The sequence below is a fragment of the Schistosoma mansoni genome (genome assembly GCF_000237925.1).
Source record: "Schistosoma mansoni, WGS project CABG00000000 data, chromosome 1 unplaced supercontig 0034, strain Puerto Rico, whole genome shotgun sequence".
NCBI classification, from domain to species: domain Eukaryota; kingdom Metazoa; phylum Platyhelminthes; class Trematoda; order Strigeidida; family Schistosomatidae; genus Schistosoma; species Schistosoma mansoni.
Window position 1 is genome coordinate 808269 of NW_017385988.1, and position 19565 is coordinate 827833.

The 19565-nt window shown below is 33.9% G+C and overlaps 1 protein-coding gene across 1 annotated transcript; it reads right to left on the reverse strand.

Moving 5' to 3' along the window:
• Positions 1–7970: 7970 nt before the first annotated feature.
• Smp_142280 (hypothetical protein) lies at positions 7971–9179 on the reverse strand (the record flags this gene model as incomplete). Its single annotated transcript, XM_018791867.1, has 2 exons — positions 7971–8302; positions 8450–9179. The coding sequence occupies 2 exons, from the start codon at positions 9177–9179 to the stop codon at positions 7971–7973; spliced, it is 1062 nt and encodes a 353-aa protein (XP_018644974.1).
• Positions 9180–19565: the final 10386 nt, after the last annotated feature.

The following is a 19565-nucleotide window of genomic DNA, read 5'->3' on the forward strand; positions in this document are numbered from 1 at the left end:
TCCCAATTCATCATGACTATTTTATAGATTTCAATTAGAGTTACTTTGTACAATGAAGCATTAAAAAGAAGAAAAAAAACACAAAAAAAAGGAAAGATTCATTAGACAATAGTTAAGAAGTATAGAACAATCCATTTTTGTACATAGTGTACAAGTCATATGATGCTTTTATGTACATTACATTATATAATTGTGTATTCGGAGTTTAAATAAATACTCATTCTATGATTACATAACTATGTTACATAACTTCTTTAATGTCTGAGTTAAGCATTCAAAAAGAAACAAGGTCGTTGAAATACACAGAAAAAGTAGAACTGATGAATAAAATACCACTTTTTTTATAATTTGTTTTAAAACTAATTCAATATATCTGACTGATTATCTTTATCAGTCAACTGATTAGAATCTATGTGATAATCTCTTTTGGATTATTTATTGTTATAGATGAATAATTGGTGAGATTGGAAAAAAACAAAACATTCTTGATGGTTAAATTCACTTGGTGTTGTTTACTTGTATCTTCTCATTGTTATTTAGAAGTGTAGTTGATCAGTCTCTTGTTGATATATGCACATCCTGTGCGGATTGCTTCGAAATTGACATAAGTCACAAGCTTTATAAGGAAAGATGGATAGTGGCTAGCAGTGTAGTTCAGGACGCACGTTTCGTCCTATTTAGGACTCGTCAGCTGGGTGTACCTTTATGCTTCAAACTTCACCCCATTATACAAGCAAGTGGCTATCAGGACTCAGTAGATAAGTGGATAACGTGATGGCTTTTGAAGCGAATAGTAATGGGTTCGAGTCCCAGAGTGAACATTAACACTGAGATGCAGGTACATCTCGAATAGGACGAAACGCACGTCCTGAATTCCACTGCTAGCCACTATCCATCTTTGATTATAAATTCTTGATCGTCTTTTTTACTTTCTTTTACTTTACATTGGATGTGTAGGATCTATTGAACGAAAGGAAGACTAATGCATGGAATGCCGTTTACGTAATCTTTTAAATAAACAGAAAATCCTGGAGAAAACTGTATGTAAGACTCGTTGCATTTGGATGGTTATTTTTAAAATTAGTTAATAACCTTGAGTATAAGTAGTGTTCCATAAATACAGGAAACCACATATTTGGTTATTTTTACTTTACCACTTTAATCTAAGCCCTTAAAATAGTTCGACAAAGTAATTGTATAGATCTGCAACACTAACTGTCTTTGGTGAGATAGACGTTGAAAATTAAAATTTACTGTTTATATATTTCAGCTGAGTATGAGACTTCTTAGCAGTCCACACTTGGAAACCGGCCAAGGAAAAACTCAGACCTCCAATGTTTTACTAATGAAGTCAGTATGTAGTGTAAAACAAAAAAAGGTTAACAGCCTTTCCAACTGTCAATAATAAATAATCTGAACCAGGCTTGGTAATATTTAAATGTCTCTAAAGTTTTTGATTATAACCAATATTACATTGAACACTTGGACATGAAAACGATTAAAATTAATTTCAGTCAAGAAAATCAACTGGAATATTCTTTTGGGATACCAGTACATCCAACCGAACAGTCTCAACTAAGACGTGATGCACATCTTGGATTCCACTTCTATTCCTATTCAATGATTTCTGATTACATAAGATATCTTCCCTTAATTAATTCAAATTTAGAATAATGATTTTGTTTTGAGTTTTGATTTAATTAATTTTCACAAGATATACCTTATCTATAAACATAATTCAAGTTTTTTCATAGTTGACATCATGAGTAAATTGAAGCTAGACCACCATGGAAAACCTGGAAGCACTGGACAGTCGTTTCGTCCTATTGTGGGACTCCTCAGCAGTACACCGTCCAGTGCTTTCAGGTTTCCCATGGTGGTCTAGCTTCAATGGACTCATGATCTCAACTATAAAAATACTGAAAGCTCCACAAAACCCCTTCTGATAATAATTCAAGTTAATTAATAAATAATTTCATATCCATTGTTTTCAAAGAAAAATTCAAATTAATATATCATTGGAAAGCCTATGAAAATCATTCAATTTGATAATAATCTATGTCACACTGCGCTGGATCATTTCATACATTGTCATTCTAGTTAACATTGTCAACATAAACATTTGATAGACCTTAAATCTCTTAACTAAAGAATATAATTTTAATAAATGTATTTATCAAAAGGGGTTTTGTGGATATTATAGTAACTTTGATTGTTGAGATTATGAATCAATTGAAGCTAAACCACCATGCAAAACCTGGAAGCACTGGATGGCCATTTCGTTTCAACTATCAAAATTACTATAATATCCACAAAACCCTTTCTGATGATAATAAACTTATGTTCACTAGTGACTGACTCCATGAGGTATTTACTGGAGTTCTAGTGAGAAGCAGTAACTATTGGAGTTCAAACAGGTCTGTTGGGAAATATCAACTCACTGAAGACAATGGTGGATGTGTCGCTCAATTTCATGGATCGGTTAGAGTTAGACATTAACATCGTTGGATGCCGGCCGGCTCAGTGATCTAGTGGTTAAGCGCTCGCGCGCGAAACTGATAGGTCTTGGATTTAAATCTCGCGAGACAGGGATCGTGGTTGCGCACTGCTGAAAAGTTCCATAATAGGACGAGACGGCCGTCAAGCGCTTCCAGGTTTTCCATGATGGTCTAGCTTCAATTGATTCATAATCTCAACTATCAAAATTCATTTACCTAAGTTACAAATATTCTCTATCTCTTCAAAAGCCTATGTCACGCAATGAATTCTTCTGGATAATCATTACAAAAAAAAAAACAAAAGTAATACTCACTAGTTGTTTATTTTTCATTTGAAATTCATCCATTATAAGCATTTATTGTTTAAATCATTAAAAAACTGTCAATTAATAGCTTATATTTTTCAAAATAATATGTTACTATGTATTCATACTAATCATCATCATTTTAACCTTGACAATAACATTATCATATTATGGAAAAGAAAAAAAAAGGTAACAATACTTCCCTTTATACAGTTAGTTCCCTTTATGCAGTTAATTCTCTTTATATGTAAACAAGTCAGGAAAACATATTTGAGTAAACAAAAATAAAGAAAATTTATATGCATTTTTAAAATAAAACAGAAATCACAGTTCACTGAACAGTAAATATGATAATATGTATATATAAATGATTAAAACGACCTTATTGGATTAAATCGTGATCATGAATATTTTTAATATAATCAATGAATGTTTTATTAGGATCATAAAACGATCAACGTTAAACAATCATTAAAAAACTAGAAGCACAGGATGGTCGGTTCATTCTAGTATGAAACTCTTATGCAGTATGCACTAACAACTCTGTATGTGAGACTCGATTCCAGGATCTTTGATCTCATGCCCAAGCACTTTACCGCTAGACCATTGAGACGATATCCAACAATGTTAATGTCTAGGTTCGATCAATCAATGATCTTATGTGACCATCCTTCATTGTCTTCAGTATGTAACTGCCCCACACTCGACACGGTTAAATCATGTATGTGCATTGTATAGGAGTCCCATACTAGGGTGAAACAGCTATCTACTGTTTCCACGTCTCCAATGATGATCTAACATTGATTGGTTTATGATCTTGATAAAAGCTCAACAATCTCCACAACGCTATATTGATAACGACTTTCTCCCCAACTACAATAATCTTTCATCGAAGTTAAGTGATGACAGTGTTTGTAATACTACAAATCTATTCATTGTGATGTATAAACGAATGTACAACTATAACATACAAATTTGCCTATATACTTAACTAAAGACTAAATTTTAACTTGTATCATTTAGATAAAAAAATATATATTAACTATGAGTTATATTGAAGAGATGGACTGTGACTAGAAGTAGAATTCAGTATGCTCGTTTCGTCTTATTGGGGACTTTAAAGCAATTTAGTCCATTTTATAAAGTTTGATAGAGCAATGAGAAGACAGGGTTGATCTGATCCTTTATCTGAGACTCTTCTAAAAAAACTTGTGACAAAATTATTGGATCGAAGCGATCGCCACAGGATGCACACATGACAACTAAGTTTTATCAGAATCCAGTTAAAATATCAGCAATGGGATAACTGAGAGACTTACGGATTCATTTACAGAAATTACCCTTACAATTTAAAAAAATCTGATCAAATAACAATGTTAGTAACCATTCTTTCTTTTACAGAAAACCTATTCACTTCATTCTTAGAGGCGGTCTATTAATACACGATATATTACACAAAAAGAATGTTAATAATAGAATTGGATTAATGATAATGGTCACAAAAAACTATTCATTGTGAAATATGTGATATGATGAAGACATAAATTAAAACTATCCTACGTAACTGATTACTTTCAGAAGATTGGAACAATCGGTAAGGGTGTAATTTACTTTATATTCAATGCTAGATGAATTTAATCAATCCCTTTAAAGTATTTATCATGTTCAATGCTTTAGGAAACAAATGTTTCTAGGAAGTAAATAATCCATCTGACTTGTATGGTATAAGCTGAAGATAGAATGTTTAATCCAGTTTAAATGAATATATCTTTGTACCATTTGGTCTGAATTGGTCTAAACTATAGTATCTATCCTGGTGGAGATTTCAATTTCTTAATCTTGAATAGACTTAAACAAGATTTTTGAGACGGGGTCTAAACTCGAATAATTAGGTCTTTCAAAAAATTAATCTAAATCCTTAACTTTCATGCTTAAATCCTGTAAGACATTTACAAATTTTAAAAGAAAAGACATGAAGTATTTCCTGGAGTTCCAGTGGAGTTCAACCACGTCTAATGTGATATATCAACTCACTGAAGACAATTGGTGAACGGTTGCTCAACTTCGTGGATTGGTTGAAGTTAGACATTAACACCATGGATGCCGGCTCATTGGTCTATCAGTTAACTGCTCTGGCGCGGGACTGGTAGGTCCTGGGTTGGAATCTCGCGAGGCGAGGTCGTGGGTGCGCACTGCTGAGGAGTCCCACAATAAGACGAAACGGCCGTCTAGTGCTTCCAGGTTTTCCATGATTGTTTAGCTTCAATTGACTCACGCTTTCAACCAAGAAAATACTAAATCTCCACAAAAACCCCCTTCTGATAATTAAATTTGATTAACACATAAATAATGAAACAAATTGATAGCTTTATAAAGGAATCAAAATGTCTCATTTTTTTCGTCTTGGTGAAATTCTATATTGTTAGTATGTTTTTAGATAAAAACTATTTTTCTAAATTTTGGAAAGAATTGACTACTCTTTCTCATCTTTGAAACATCCTACACAATGTTAAAAACCTTAAAATGTATTCATAAAAACAACTGTTATACAGTTTTAAAATAAATTGCAAGCATTATAAGCAAAGATGGATGATGGCTAGCAGCGGAATCCAGCACACGCGTTTCGTCCTATTTTAGACTCGTCAGCTGGATATATTTGAATCTCAGAGTTGATATTCACCACGTGACTCGAACACAGTTCTATTCAAATGATATAGGACGAGACGAACGTCTTGAATTCCACTGCTAACCACTATCCATCTTTATAAAGCTTGTGATTTAAGTCAATATCGAGGCAATCCGCACAGAATGTACATATGCCAACAAGAGACTGATCAACTCCAGTCCTAAATAATAATGGGAATATATAAGCAAACAATATCAATTGAATTTAACCTGCAGGCATTTCCCTCTATCTAAATCACTATGTACTGATGTTTCTTTATAACCTTAATTATAGTTTAATAATTTTATTAATCATATATAGAAAGAATCAAACAACCTGTAAATTTAATGGTTTTTAAAAAAAGCCTATGAGAATTGAACAAGAAAATTTTCACTTCGTATTGTTTGTTTAACTCTTCTTATTGATATTTTAGGACTACAACTGGTCAGTCTTTTATTAGCCATATGTGCATACAGTGAATTTTATTATTTATTTATTTATTTAAACACATAAATATTGGTACAAGGAAGCACCAGATAAATATGCGCCTCACAAATCTCATTCCATTTGTGTGAGGGCTGAGATACTGCCCAGGTGCCCAAACTGAAGCAGGTGGTTTTCTTAGGGGGCCACACCTCGAGCCTTTGACCTAAAGGTCTGATCCACAAGGCAGTGGAGCATCGTAAGGAGATGCAGTCCCATGGTAGCCGATGACCAACAGTTGGTTCATACGCCATTCGTTTCTTCAGGATACTGGAGCCCATGTGCACCATTGGTTTGGAATGAGGGTTTTCCAACTCCACTAGGTGGATCCTCCACATCCACCAACCCGGTTAAAGCGCCGGACATTCGCTTTTCGTCGTCTCACTTTTGTGAAAAACACCCCCGCCACGAGAAGACAGTGAGTAGGACTTCCCTGGCAGAGGCTATATATTCGCGTGGCCATGTGAGAGCATTTCGAGAGAGAGAGCAGACTCTCCCCACTCTCGGCCGTACCAAGGCATTTGGGGGCATACAGTGAATATTGCCTCGATATAGCCTCAATTCACAAGCATTATAATCAAAGATCGATAGTGGCTAGCAATGGAATCCAGGACGCGCGTTTCGTCCTATTTGGGATTCGTCAGCTGGATGTACCTGCATCTCAGTGTTGATGTTCACTGTAGGACTCGAACCCATGTACTTCATCAATTGAATAGTTTGTAAGTTTTCGTTAATAATTTTATTAATGAATCAATGTTATTTACAATAATAATTGAGAAAGAAAACTAGGAACTACTAAAATTGAAGATCTATCCTGTTAAATTTATACATATTAAAACAAAATAAATACTTACTATTCACTGATAACCTAAACAGAAGTCAATCTACAAGTCAAAAACATTGGAAAAGTTTAGTATAGTTACAAACTTCAGCTGTTCTTAAAATAACCATATCTCTTTGAATACACTTTACACCCAATGAATAAAGAATATGTGTAAGTAATGAAACCTACTAGGTTTCAGTAGTTAACTGATTTTTTTCAAAATTTATTATCTGTTTTCTGTTCTAAATACGGTTGAAATATCTCTACATGACCTCGTTAATTTGAGTAGGCATGTATTCACGCTCAATTTATCTTTCTGAATTTTTTTTTAAATATACTGAACAGTTATGGCGATCAAATCACACGAGAACCTTCATTGTTGCTATATCAATATGAATTAGTCATAAGTGAAAATATTTATTCAATTTAATACTGGTAGGTCCTGGGTTCGAATCTGGCGGGGCGAGATCGTGGATGCGCACTGATAACGAGTCCCATAGTATGACGAAACGGCCATCCAGTGCTTCCAGGTTTTCCTAGGTGGTCTAGCTTCAACTGACTCATAATCTCAACTATGTTAATACTTCTACTTTACCAATGAATCTAATAATGATAAAATGACTGTTATGTGAGGTTCCCATAGAAAAAAAAAGACAATAAACTATAACAATAAGTTAATATATTTGTAATATCCTAATGAGTAGAAAAATTAGATTTTCTGACGTTTCGTTGTCTTCGCAAAATACTCAACATTCACTGGCCGGATACTATCAGCAACAGCCTACTATGGGAGAAGACAAACCAGGTGGTAGCTGAAGAAGAAGTTAGGAAAAAACGTTGGAAGTGGATCGCACATACATTGAGGAAATCACTAATGTACATCACGAGGCCATCCCTAACTTGGAATTCGGAAGGGAAGAGGAAAAGAAGAAGGCCAAAGAACACATTACGCCGAGAAATAAAAGCAGATATGAAAAGGATGAATAACAACTGGAAAGAACTGGAAAGGATTGCCCAGGACAGAGTTGGATGGAGAATGCTGGTGAGCGGCTTATACTCCTCAACGAGGGGTAACAAGCGTAAGTAAGCAAATAAGTAAGTGACGTTTCGTCACTTAATATAAATCACTTCTTCAAAAAAATAGAACTATGAATAAACTATAACAACAACAACAAAAAATCTTTAAAAATTTAAACTTACCTAAAATTACTACAAGGATGTATAATCCAATCACCTTGTTGTTCTTGTCTTAATCTTTCTCTATCTAATGCTAATTTGGTACCAAATAATTTCATAGCTAATTTATTACCAGTTGGTTGAAAAAATGCAAAAAATTGTTCTTTTAAATGAAATGAACTATTATTTGGTTTATTATCATCTTGACTTAATAAACTATTTATATCATAATCCGTTGAATCACTTAATTCATTCTTAATACGTTTATCAATTAGATTAGTATTATCATTCACTAATAAATGTCCTTTATGTAAACCTTTTTCATGTTTAAATTCATTTATGAAATCATGATCTGTTTGTAGAATAACACTACGTGTTCGTATATTTTTCCCATTATTATTACTACTACTATTATTATTATAAGTAGTAGTATTAGTAGTAATAGTAGTATTTGAAGTAGTTTGTATTGAATCAATACAATTTGTAACAGAATTCCAACTTGATACAGTATGATCAGATTTTAAATTCATATTCGTACGTGAACAATGATGTTTATAATTTACAGATGCTGAATGATCAATCGTTTTAGTTAAACGAAAACTAGCAGCTAAACGTTTTAATGGTCTATTAATTGAATGTGATGTTTGTCTAGCTAAATTCTTTAATGATTTTGGATTTTGTTTTGTAGTAACTATAATATTCTTATTTGATGATGGTATACGAGTGAGTTGAGTAAAATTAGATAGATTAGTAGTACTATTCAATATTAGATTATTAGAATGATTTGATGTCATAGGTATTGGTGATTTATCTCTTTTATATAATAATACACTATCATGGATTGTATCATCAAAACTATGAGTATAAAGTGTACTAAATTTACGATTAGTACGACGTTCTTTACATTCATCATGATATTTTGATGATGGTATATTTAATCTATTCACATTGAATGCACTTTCAGTAGATAAATTTCTATGATATAATTGTTGAACTGATAATGAACTTAGTTTATTATCAATATCAGAATGATTTATAAAAAAATCTAATGGTAAATCAGTTAATGCTGTACGTGATTCTCTAGCACTAGCAGCTAATACAGCACGAACTGTTGCTTGTGTAAATTTTTGATCTTCTTCACTTAAACTTTGAGGTGTATTAAAACAACTTGATCTATGTAATGATTTTGACCAATCAGCTGAATGGGTTGATGCAACTGTATCATTCATTTGTTCATATATAGATGGAATTCTTAAATAACTTGAAAATGCTGATGCGGTATGTGATAATGATGTTGTAGGATATAAATGATGTGTAACATTTAATGTTTGATCAGAATGTACACTTGATTGTCTTCGAACATCTTCATTTGATATTGTATTTAATTTAGAATTAGATATTTGTAAATTATTAATAATTAAATCACCTTTATTGGAATTGTTAACTTCATTTGACTTTTGTTTTGATGACATTGCATTTTGAGAAGAAGTAGAAGAAGAAGAAGAACATGGATGATCTTGGATACATTCAATTTCATTATCATCTTTGGATAGTTCATTAGTAGGTTTTAGTAGGTTTACATTAAATTGTTCCATTTCATATTCATTGATTTACACTTGATCTTGTAAAATCTTTACTGTTGTCATGGATACTGTTATTCGATGAATATAATTTATTCTTGATAAAGATATAAAAATAGGTTTCTCATTTGGAAAACATTCAAACAAAGTATAGTAACCATCTATAATCGGAGATAGAATTATGGTAAAATATTAAAATTATTTATTATTATTTTAATAAATAATCCTTCAAATTATTCAACTGTGATTGGTTAATTTCCTATTTTTAATTTCAAATAATCTGATTGGTTGAAATAATATTGGATAAATGCTATTTCATGAAGTTTGAACAACCGTTCACCAATTGTCTTCAGTGAGTTGATATCTCTACAACAGAAGTGGTTGAACTCCACTGGTCACTGTTTCTCACTAGAACTCCAGGAAATATCTCTTGAAGTCAGTCATTAGTGAGCATACTATTTTGTAGTGAATTAATTTTAAAATTCAAGAAAGAATATTGTATTAATGGTAATATAAACATTTCAATGAATTGTAGAAATTAGACACTTGATTATTATTACTTTATTTTAGTCAAAACTTATTATATTGATTAAATGATTAATGAAAATATAATTTTTCAGAAGGGGGTTTTGTCGACATTTTAGTAATTCTTTTATATAGTTGAGATCATGATTCAATTGAAACTAGACCGCCACTAGTGACTGGCTCCATGAGATATTTCCTGGAATTCCAGTGACAGTTCAACCACGTCCGTTGTGAGATAGAAACTCACTGAAGACATAGATGGATGTGTCGCTCAATTTCGTGGATCGGTTGAAGTTAGACATTAACATCGTTGGATGCCAGCCGGCTCAGTGGTCTTTCGGTTAGGTGCACGCACGCGAGACTGTTAGGTCCTGGGTTCAAATCTCGCGAGACGCGATCGTGGATTTGCACTGCTGAGGAGTCCCATAACAGGACGAAACGACGATCCAGTGCTTCCAGGTTTTCCAAGGTTGTCTAGCTTTAATTGACTCATGACCTCAACTATATAAAGAAAAAATAATTTATTGTGAAATATATTATGGTGTATGCTACTAATATTAGCAGATATAAGTAGTATGTAGCACTAATCAGAAGAAGGAGGCTTGTGAGAAGAAAGTTGAGATTCCATCCAGTCGAGGAAGAAATCAGCAAGAAGTTCTCGAGGTGGATAGGACAGACATTGAGGAAATCACCCAACTGCGTCACAAAACAAGCACTCACATGGAATCCTGAAGGCCAAAGGAGAAGAGGAAGACGAAAGAACACATTAGGCCGAGAAATGGAGACAGACATGAGAAGAATGAACAAAAATTGGATATAACTAGAAAATAAGGCCCAGGACAGAGTGGGTTGGAGAATACTGGTCGGCAGCGTATGCTCTATTGGGGGTAACCGGAGTAAGTAATTAATTAAGTAATGAAGAAGAGGAAAACGACAGATGGGGGTTTATTTGACATCCAAAATGAATCAAAATGATTCTTGAATACACTAATAGTCAGTTTTGTATTAATTATACTGAGTAATACTTGATATTAAATAATCAAAAGCTAACTGTGTGAGCACCTATGATATCATAAAATTAACTTTCTTTAACCAACGGACGCAACTAAATGGCTGATTTATATAATCATTCATTAAGATTTCATCACATGAATGGACAAAATCAATTTCACTTGTCACTTACACTTCTGTCAAACAAGTCCTTATTGATTATATCCATAACCTTGGTAGAAGGTAACTTCATTCGAAGTAAACTTCAAAATGTTCGACAAATTTCAATTTATATTGCTACATAGTCTGAGTATTTCTATAAAATAGTTTATTCTCGTTTTTAGATCTATCAGCTTGAACTGTTTATCTATTTCGTCATTAAAATTGTTTGTTGAATAATGTTTTTATAGGAAACCATACTTTCATTACCATTTTCTTATGATCACAGGCTAAGAGTAATCATTTACTTACTTACGCCTGTTACTCCCAATGGAGCATAATCCGTTTAATGGTTAGTGTTTTTTAGCGAGTTGGTGTTCTACGAGATGTAGTTGCTAACCCCATGACCAACCCTCCTCCTTTATCCGAGCTTGGGACTGGCAGTAGCCCCCGGAGGAGCTAAAGGCGGAGTTAAGTGTAATCATTTAGTATTACTGATTTCTAATTAAACAATAGGTGACTAGGTATATGGAAAAGCAATAACCATTGTTGTAGAAATGATTTCTGTCTAATTCGGTCCGTTTATTTATTTTCATACTAATCTATATGTTCATAATTCAATTCACTTTGCTTAAATTTTCTCTTTCCACAGTACTACTGTGGTGTGTGCTACTGATGTTGTCAGATATAAGTAATATATATCACCACTCAAAAGTGGAATGTTTGGCAGTGGAAGGTTAAGAAAATCGACGAGAAGAGAATGAGAACAGACAGTGATTGGTATGGAAACGAAGGAACAACAAAGTCTGAAACAATTGATGAATATTTTGCAAATGAAGTATTTCCTGTATGATTCTCAGATTTTATCAAGATATTTTGTGATGTTGTATTAAGGGTACATTTGGTTGTCCCCACCTGTGTCCGCAATTACTACACTACTTATTAATCTTTACCATTTGAATAGTGAGTTTATTTACTATGACAGAAATAATGACTGTTTTTCTGTTTTCAGAACTGACGAAAATATAAACCAGATACTCTATTCATGATCAGTGTAGTTAATTACATTTACATAATGTAGGTTTTTGTGTAAACTTGTTTTATCTTATTTAAGATGAACAAAATGGGTTTTTTTGCACAATTTAATCATGTCAGTCATGTCCAATTTGGCAGAGAAAAAATGTATAAAACAGCAATTTCAAAATTATCCAACCATAATGATTGATTAGTCTGTTATTATGAAGTTTTGCAGAAATTTTACTTCACTAAAAGATAATTAACGAGACCCTAGAGGAACAATGAACTTAAATATTTTTTTCAAAAAACCTTAAATTAGTTGGTTGGAGGTAGTCAGGAAGAATCCCTGAATCTAAGTTATATGCTAGTTGATCCTAATCCGTAAGTTATAACTAAAAACTTGGGGGAAACTGATACAGTCTACGGGATTTGAAGCGATATCAGCTGACATTTTAATGTGCTGTATGTGATAGTGAGTCATCGAGACTAGTCACGATTGATTGATCACTGGGTGGTGATCAATGTCATGCATGTCAAGTCCTTCTTAGTGCTGATCGAGTGCTATCGATCAAGTTGCAATGCGGCCACTAGTCTAGGTGGCTTGACACTGTGTGCACTATGTTGAGATAAGATAGTGGTTGGAGGTGGTCAACAGGATCAATTGTGATTACATCTCAGTCCTACAGGAGGTTGTTCGCGGCCCGAATAGCTCAGTGGTAACGTCTCTGACTGTGAGGCCGAATGACACGGGATCGAATCCTTCAGGCAGCACCAGTTCCCTCAAGATTACAGGTACACCTTGCCAAGTAGCACGAAACCCGGGTCCAGAGTTTCCTGTCGACCCCCTCCAACTACCATCTCATCCAGACTAGTGTCCAGAGTACAACTTCATTGACAGAACTCGATTTGCAGTAAAGAGCAGACGAATATGACATTGCTTGCTAACCAATGATGTGTTAAAATCTGATTTATGTGGTTGCCCTTCAACAATAGTATCAATCTTATAAACTTGCATAACAATAACATATTATTAGAATACGATTGTGAAGATTGTTGAGTTTTAATTGAGACCATGAACCGATCGATATTAGACCACCATCGGAAACTTGGAAGCACTGGACGACAGTCTCGTTCCAGTGTGGGACTCCTCAGTGGTGCGCATTCATGATGCCACACGCGCGATGCATACCCAATACCTTCGGTCTCACGTTAACACTTAACCTCTAGACCACTAAGCCGACATGCAATGCTATCAACTTCAACCTACCTATCGGTTCATGATCTCGATCATAACATATTAGTCTTTTATAGTTCGAAAACAAGCAGTATATTTCAGCTTCTCTAGGCTTATTTGTAAATAAGCGTGTGGTAAAATCAGATTAAAATTATACTGAAGATTTGACTGGACATTTGTCAAGTATTATTCTATCAAATAGAAGCTATTCATACTTGGATTCCTTCCAGCCCCGCCTTTTTATAAATTGTATAGTTGTAAATTCTTATCAATAATATGACAAATCGGTACAATAAAACTTTCATGAACTTAAACAAATTTCCCCCATTCTTTAAAAAAAGTATTATTTAGGCACTAGATATCAATCTACTGCATTTATTTAATAACCTCAATGTTTTTCTCACTACTGATTGGTTCATTTCCTTGATGACCTTCTAGATTGGACTAACTTCTCTACTCCCACCATAGATATGTTAAATGTTTACCTCAGATTTGATGTTTTCTTAAAATAAATAGACTTTTTTCATTCGATATCAACGAAAGAGGTCAAGTTCAAATTAGTTATTTGGAATATATCCTGTTTGTTTGTTTTTCTGAAACTTATTCTGATTTAAAGCGAGTAAACAATATAAGTGTAGTGTGGAAAGGAAATACTGGACAAGTGAGAACTTAACCGATCAAATGTGCATTAGGAATCGAAATATTCGATTCTAGCATTGTAATTTTGTTTACTACTGAATACATATTACCGGAAGCTTGCTACTTAATATTAATATATAATAAAAAGAAGGAGACGTTTCTAACGGGAACTCAACAACAAATACATCTATATTTTCATAGTTGGAATCATGAGTCAATTGAAGCTAGACCACCATGGAAAACCTGGAAGCATCGTGGATTGGTTAAAATTAGACATTAACACCGCTGGATGCCGGATCAGTGGTCTAGAGGTTAAGTGCTCTGGCGCGAGACTGGTAGGTCCTGGGTTGGAATCTCGCCAGTGCGGGATCGTGGATGCGCACTGCTGAGGAGTCCCATAATAGGATGAAACGGCTGTCTAGTGCTTCCAGGTTTTCGATGGTGGTCTAGCTTCAATTTACTCATGATTTCAACTATGAAAATACTGAAATATCCACAAAAACCCCTTCAGAAATATATCTATCTCTAGTTTGCCTCGTTTTATGACATAAATCGGTTGAAGATTTTAAACAATTACGTATAATCTTCAGTAGACTACTGTTTATACGAAGGACATATTTCATAGTGGATAACCTAACTCTACAAAAGCTTATAAATAAGTTGGATAAAATATACTTGACTCAAAATTAGTAGTCTTTAAGAAAGAACTATAAATACTCATTGTTTAGACAATGATACCAGGGTACAATACAAAAGAAGTTGTTACCGTATATTTGTTTCTCAAACTATGGCTGGAAATAAACTCCGCGTTTGCAAGTTATCTGAGTGTATCGTAATCAGTGACTGCAACTCCGTTCTTGTTCATTTAGTTATTCAATTGTAAATATTTTTGAATCATTTCTTTTATTGAATTCATTAGAAGTATGACTTTTGCTATTTTTTAATTTTTCTGCCATCATGACTGATTGCGCTATACTTGACACGTCCGCAGTATGATGGAGTGGTATTTTTGTCGTAGAATACTTTACATTTTTTTTACGTAAACCAGCAAAAACGACCGATAATACAACACCTCCATCGTGGATTATGATAGCGTAAATAATAATAACTGCTCCGTTTCGGTTGATTGCAAGGTGTGATATCGAAATTGCGAACGAGAGTGGAGTTTAACTTCATACTTTTTAATATATCCTAGCGCCTGTAAGTGTATCTTACTCCACAAGTGAGATTATAGGAACTTTAAATGTTTAGCCATTCTTATTAGTGAATTCCCTAAGTAAAACCACTTACCTGCTGTCACTTTACGTTAACACTGTCCCTAGCAACTTTAACTTATTTGAATAATTTCTAATACGAACGATGGTAAACACGACTGAATTTTCCGTGACCACTGTTTTGTTGTTCCGTGCTCTCTGTCTTTTTATTTTACTTTCTCTAGTTGTAGATAATTATCAATAATTCATTCTGGCACAAAAAGTAACCTTAAATAGCATCGTTCATAAATCAACCGGCTATCGACTTAAGAAAAAATTAAAAGTTCTCTGTTGATGCATTGGATTGCTGTAATACATGTCCTAAATGTACTACCTAAACAATTACTGAACTAGCAAGCTTAGAACAATCATATATTGCATGTTTGTTCTCTACATCTAATGTTACTATTTATATCAAATTGATTATGCCTGCAAACTGGCGTGAATATATATATATATATATTATTCGCTTGGTGTTGTTTACTTGTATCTCCCGATTGTTGTTTAGGACTGCAGTTGTTCAATCTCTTGTTGGCATATGTGCATCGTGTGTGGACTGCCTCGATATTGACTTACGTCACAAGCTTTATAAGGAAAGATTGATAGTGGCTAGTGGTGGAATCCAGAGCTCACGTTTCGTCCTATTTGGGACTCGCCAGCTTGATGTGCTGGTACTAGGTTCGAGTCCCGTAGTGAACACCAACTCTGAGATGTAGGTACATCCAGCTGACGAGTCCCGAATAGGATTCTCTAGCCTACCATATCCTGGATTCCCCCCTTCCAATTGTTCCCAAGTGCTATTCATTCCTCTGATGTTTGCCTTCAATCATTGACTCAATGTGTTTTTAAGTCTTTATCCTTTCTTCTAACTTTCATAATTTTAAGTTATGGCTTGCTTTGTGATGCAGTCTGTGTATGTTCGTATGTCCAACTCACCTCCGTCGTTTTTTACTAGTTTTCTCTTCATCTGAAAGCTAATTCGTTCTCCACCATAATGGCTGGTTCAAGATAGTATGCAACCAACGGATCTGTAGTATCTTATGTAAACAATGAGATTGTTAACCTCATGCTCAACACTTTTTCATTTCCTCGGTTTAAGAACAGTAATAACTCTGGAAAGATTCCTGACTTAGTTTCAGCTTAAATAAAAGCATACAATAATGAAGAATTGTTTTATTTCCTGATAGAACTGTACTATCATTTCACTAGTATTCAATTTTCATTTCTAATAAACCTATTTTCAATGTTTTCGCTAAATCAGTTTACTTTTGAAGTTGCCACTGATTCGTTTGTTTGTTTGTTTTAAAAATGGAGATTTTTGTTATAGTTTTTAATAAAAGGAATCTGATAAAAAATCATCATTTCCTTCCCATCAATTTGAAGCATTTAATGTATTTTTTAATTTATAAACAAATCTGAAGTGTCATCATTGTTTCCGTTTGTTTTTCTATTGTATTGGATTTAAAAATAAAGAGAGAGAGTGAGAGAACTTATTCCACCTTTGTAAACATAATTGTTATTATTGACTTTTAAAAAGTTGACACAACTATATTATTTGAGGTAAGGTCGTGGATGCCCACTGCTGAGGAGTCTCACAATATGACGAAACAGTCGTCCAATGCTTCCAGGTTTTCCTTGAAGGTCTAGCTTCAATTGAATCATGATTTCAACTATGAAAATACTGATTTGACCGAAAGGTTTCAAACTCGAAAAAAACACGAAGCGACAAAAAACAAAGGTGATTACCCTCTTTGTACCTTGAATCTCATTGAAACACATGAATACTACAAGAAATCACTTGGTTTCTGAATGTGATAAATTATTATTCACTAAAGCTTTATATATATATATATACCTTTTGACCAACATACATTTGTGATAGTCGAATATTTGATTAGTCCAATAACAGAGAAAAATTATGGCACAAGAATACTAAGATCTCATTGTTCCAGTTTCTTAGCAATATTTTATACTCATCTAAACTCAAACTGTACTTTACTTTACCTACGCCTGTTACCGCCAAAGGAGCATAGACTGCCGACCACCATTCTCCAACCCACTCACTCTGTCATACGCCTTTCTTCCTAGTTCTATCCAACTTTTGTTCATTCTTCTCATGTCTGTCTCCATTTCTCGGCGTTCTTTATTCTTCCTCTTCTCCTTTGACCTTCAGGATTCCATGTAAGGGCTTGTCTTGTGACGCAGTTGGATGATTTCCTCAATGTATATCCTATCCACTTCCAGTGCTTCTTCCTGATTTCTTCTTCCACTGGAATCTGGTTTGTTATCTCCCACAGTAGGTTGTCGCTAATAGTGTTTGACCAACGGATCCGAAGTATCTTGCGTAGACAACTGTTAATAAACACCTGTATCTTCTGGATGATGGCTTTCGTAGTTCTCCAGGTTTCTACCCCATACAGTAGAACTGTCTTGACATTTGTTTCGAGAATTCTGATCTTGGTGTTGGTTGACAATTGTTTTGAAACTTAAACTGTTGCATTGTCAAATCCTATAGTAGCTATGATATTATGAATGTAAAATATTTCTTACTTAACATTGCAAGTATTTTTGTAGGCAAAACTTATAGAAATTACGTTTCTGATAACTTCAGGATTTCTTCGACATATTAACTTTAGATATACATTCTTGTTTATGGAAAACATAGAAATTTAAAACATTATTGCTGTGACTTTATAAAATGAACAAGGCCGTATGCCAATTCGTTATGATTTTATGTCCGGCTTTTATCACATGATTTATTCACCAATCGAAATACTATTTTTCCAATCTTTACACTGTGCCAAATGGATAACGTTCGACCAGTGTGAGCAGTCTAGCGTCCTTATTGGTCCCTTGTCCGCCTAGCCCTTCCAATTGCGTCCAGAACACCAATTGCAGCTTCCGCTATGCGAATCATTTATTTCAAGCATACTTGGTTTATATACTAGACAGACAGAAGGCATCATACCATAAAATAGAAAATAACATTTGTATAAGATCAAGCCAAATGTGGCTGTGAACGTGGGAAACAGTAATCAATAAACTGAATATAATTTAGGGACAGCAATTCTTATTGTAATGAACGAAATACGGGTGGGGACAATCGAATGTATTTAAGCACAAATTACAAACTATCTTACTAAGATCCGATAACTCTGCAGCAAATAGTTAATCTGCAAAATAACAACCAATTGTCTCAATCTCCACTGTTCATTCTGTAAATATCAATCCATCTTCTCTAATTTCATTGTTTATGCATTTTCCCACCAATTGCGCTTCATTTCACTTCTTTCCTTATCGATCTTCTGCCAAAATACATTCTATGTCTGACCATCACTATATACTACTTATAAGGATATAAATAGAGCACACCACATAATAATTCATAGGTCAAAATGAAGCTTATAATAAGATGAATATAGATATACATAATCTCATCACTCAATAGTTAAGCAATAAGAATATATGTGGAATAATCGTCCATTAATAGGTCCCGAAAGTTATTCGTACTTACTTTTTCACCATGATGTAACAATTATTAGTTATATTAAATAACATTTTGTAATACAAGTTCAGTATTTCAATCTCACAAGAGTATTACCTATTTATGAAAGTTTATAGTTTTGCGTTGTTGAAATTAACGACTGGAATAGATCAGTCTTCATTGGTATGCTCAAAAAACTTCCTCGAAGCTACCCTTCCACATAGAAGCTTAATTACAGCGAGCAGTGAAATCCTTGGCATATTTCGTCTTAGTTGGGACTCATCAGCTGAAGTTACCTGGGTGTCAGCAATAATACTAACACTGAAATTTGAACATAATACAAATCAATTCAAACAGCAAAACGTTATTCACTGAACTTAGTGTCTTAGCAAATAAGTATAGCCTTTTAGATCTATGAATTCTGAAGCCAAATTGTAAAAAATTCTGCTGAATAGTGTCGTTACGTGCTCGAATCTTTCCCCTCTTTTTCGTGCCGAGTATAACTTGTATGACGTAGATTAAGACCTTGACACGATAGGCTGACTGGCTTAACCTTGAGGCTAATACACGTGAGTTCTATGTGGGGCTAGAGAGACGAATCAAACAATTACGTCGACAAGTATATGAATTGGAAGAAGAATAACGGTAATTATTTTCAATATCTATTAATATGTGTTAGTGTAGGGAGTTTTTGAATATATCTTAATTTTGTGGGTCACATCATGTACCTACCT